This window comes from Homalodisca vitripennis, chromosome 2 (genome assembly GCF_021130785.1).
Source record: "Homalodisca vitripennis isolate AUS2020 chromosome 2, UT_GWSS_2.1, whole genome shotgun sequence".
NCBI classification, from domain to species: Eukaryota; Metazoa; Arthropoda; class Insecta; order Hemiptera; family Cicadellidae; genus Homalodisca; species Homalodisca vitripennis.
This window is the reverse complement of record NC_060208.1, coordinates 140487270-140490044: the sequence shown is the minus strand read 5'-3', so window position 1 is coordinate 140490044 and position 2775 is coordinate 140487270. Positions and strand designations below refer to the sequence as shown.

General features: G+C 35.6%; 1 protein-coding gene across 1 annotated transcript; it reads left to right on the top strand.

Moving 5' to 3' along the window:
• The first annotated feature begins 487 nt into the window (after positions 1-487).
• LOC124355825 (MFS-type transporter clz9-like) lies at positions 488-1483 on the top strand. The gene has a single exon (XM_046806978.1). It carries the CDS (start codon positions 488-490, stop codon positions 1481-1483), a length of 996 nt encoding a protein of 331 aa, XP_046662934.1.
• The last annotated feature ends 1292 nt before the right edge of the window (positions 1484-2775 follow it).

Here is a 2775-nt window from a genome sequence, read left to right as displayed (position 1 = left end):
TAATCCAGTTGATGTAAAAACCCCCTAAAACTTTACAGGGCTAATGTGATACAGGAACAGGGGCTATTATGATACGCCGGATGGGGCTATTGTGATACATGTGTTTATTTCCTTAAATCTTGTAAATGATCCTTATAATAATATATATTTTTGGTTTTGGTGTGTTTCAGGTATGAAGCAGATTGGTTTTGACAAAAAGTGAAGTTTGACAGTTAACTTTTGCGTTGTTTTAAATTAAATCAAGATGGTTCGTAAATATAAACCTAGAGGTACCCGGAAGACTTACCCACAAGACATTCTAGATAGGGCGGTTGTGTTAGTAAATGAAGGAAAATCGCTTCGTGCAGTCAGTGATGAGTTAAAAATGGACAAAATGTTTTAAAATAGATATTTAAAGAAGCTAGATAACCCCGATTACAAACCCCCAGGACATCAACTGGCATTGCCAATTGAAGTAGAATAAAAATTAGCAACTCACTTGAGGACCATGGCCAAAAATGGGTTCGCCTTGTCTAAGGAAGAAGTCTTAGATGTTGTAAAGAAGTATGTGGAACAAAACAGTTTGACTGTTCCTTTTGTAGGAAACCGACCAGGCCATGATTGGTGCAAAGGATTTTGTGAACGACAAAAAATGAGCCTAAAGAAAATGGAGCCACTGGAAAAAGCTCGCAAGATTAATACAAGCGATCCATTTCTAATTTATAATTTCTACGATTTAGTAGAAAAAAACATAAAAGACTTGGCATTGGAAGACAAACCAAACCACATCTACAACCTGGAAAAGTCATCATTTCGCAGTGATCCCTCCAGGGTAAAGTTGTTATCTGGAGTAGGTCAGAAAGCTCACAGAACACAGGAAGGCACTGGCAGAGATAATACAACAGTGTTAGCATGTTGTAATGCTGCAGGCTTAGTCACATCTCCTTTGATCATTTTTCAGGGTGCAAACTTATGGTCTACTTGGAAAGGAGAAAAAGACTTATCCGGAACATTTTATGCATGTAGTCAAAATAGCTGGATGACATCAGAAATTGTTCATGACTACTTTAAACAATTTAGTAAAATAGTGAAGGAAAGACCACTTTTGTTCATTTTTGATGGACACATGACACATTTGGATGTTGCGACAGCTGAATATGCCCGTGAAAATCAAATCACAATAATCAAGCTACCAGCACATACATCAGACGTCCTGCGGCCATTAGACAAGTCTTGTTTTAAGACTTTCAAGTATGTTTGGGATCAACATTTACTTCAATGGTATCGTCAAAACCAAATAAAAATGCTTAAAGACGAGTTTGTGGATATGCTGTGTAAGGTTTGGAACACAGGTTTAACTCCTAAAAATGTCAAAACAGGATTTGAGTCTACAGGAATTTTCCCATTTGACAGGACAAAATATCCTATTGCGCGTCTAGATGCTGAAAAACTCTCAAGATATAAAATAAAAAAGAGGGTTCTTCGAAGGATGATGAAGCAATGAATCAACAAACATTGAAAACAACCAATTTAGCAACCCCATCTAGTTCAAAATCAGCAACGCAAACTGAAATGCAGGATGCTTCTACCTCTAGCACTCTAAAAGTTTTCGAAACATCTCAAAACGTCATTGTTAATCCATCACCTTCCAAATCATTCCCTGCAGGATCGTTTGAGAGCATTTTGCTTACAAAAATTAAAAGATCAGCACCACAAGTTAGAAAAAGGAAACGAGTGGATGCAGAATCCAAAGTAATCATCAGTGAAGAATGGATCGAAGCAAAAAAACTTTCCAGAGAACAAGCAGCTGAAAAAGAAATGAACAAATGTCAGAAAAGAAAGAGTAAAGCTGAGAAAACAGGTCTGAGGGTAAAAAACCAAAACAAAATAAAAAAGATAAACCTACTGTGACAACGAGTGAGGAATCTAAACTACCAGACCTTACAGAAGAATCAACTAATACCTTTCAAGAGAATAAACGGTTGAATACAAATATGAAAAAAGATGAACACCTCGGCACAGTGAAGATTGATGACTCAGATGAAAGTGATAGCAATCTTAGTATTGGTGAAAACTCTTACGATTCTCTCCAAGATTATTTGACTAATATGAAAACAAGAATCTGTTGAAGCAGTTGAATACCAAACTCCAATTTTTGAAGAAAAGATAAAGAAAGACACTTTTGTGTTGGTTGATGTAAAAGGAGGCTCAAGAAAATCTACCCGCTTTAAGTTTGTGTGCCAAATAGACAAAGTTGATGAAGACGACGGGGAAAATCATTGTTCAAGGGCTAAGAAGTACTAATATAGAGGCAACCGAGTTTGCATTTAAAGAAAATGATAGATTTTTAATAGATTTTATGGACATTCAGGCTGTTTTGCTATTTCCCAGTGCCTGTTACAAGAATAGAAAAATTACTTATGCCTTTCCTGCTCAGGTGAATGTGAAAGAGTTTTGAAATTTCATACAAAATCAATCTAAAATACAAAGGGATAGTTGATATTAATTTTTAATTTTATATTACCCACTTAATAAATCATTCTACATATTTTACAACAAGTTATATCAATAGTCTTTTTGGGGGTTTTGAGGTGGATATATGAAAATGTCTATAACATAGGTTCTAATCAAGATTAAATTTTTTTGAAAATACTGGACGATTTATTAACCCCTGGGCTATCTCTATATAGCTCCATCCAAATTTTACTAGTGTTACTTACCTAAATAATGCAGTGTACCACAATAACCCCAGGCCTGTATCACAATAGTCCCCTTTGCTGGGGCTAATGTGATACA

Bases quoted from the DNA above. Each gene is read 5' to 3' on its own strand.
- LOC124355825 (XM_046806978.1), top strand. From the start codon at position 488: ATGGCCAAAAATGGGTTCGCCTTGTCTAAGGAAGAAGTCTTAGATGTT.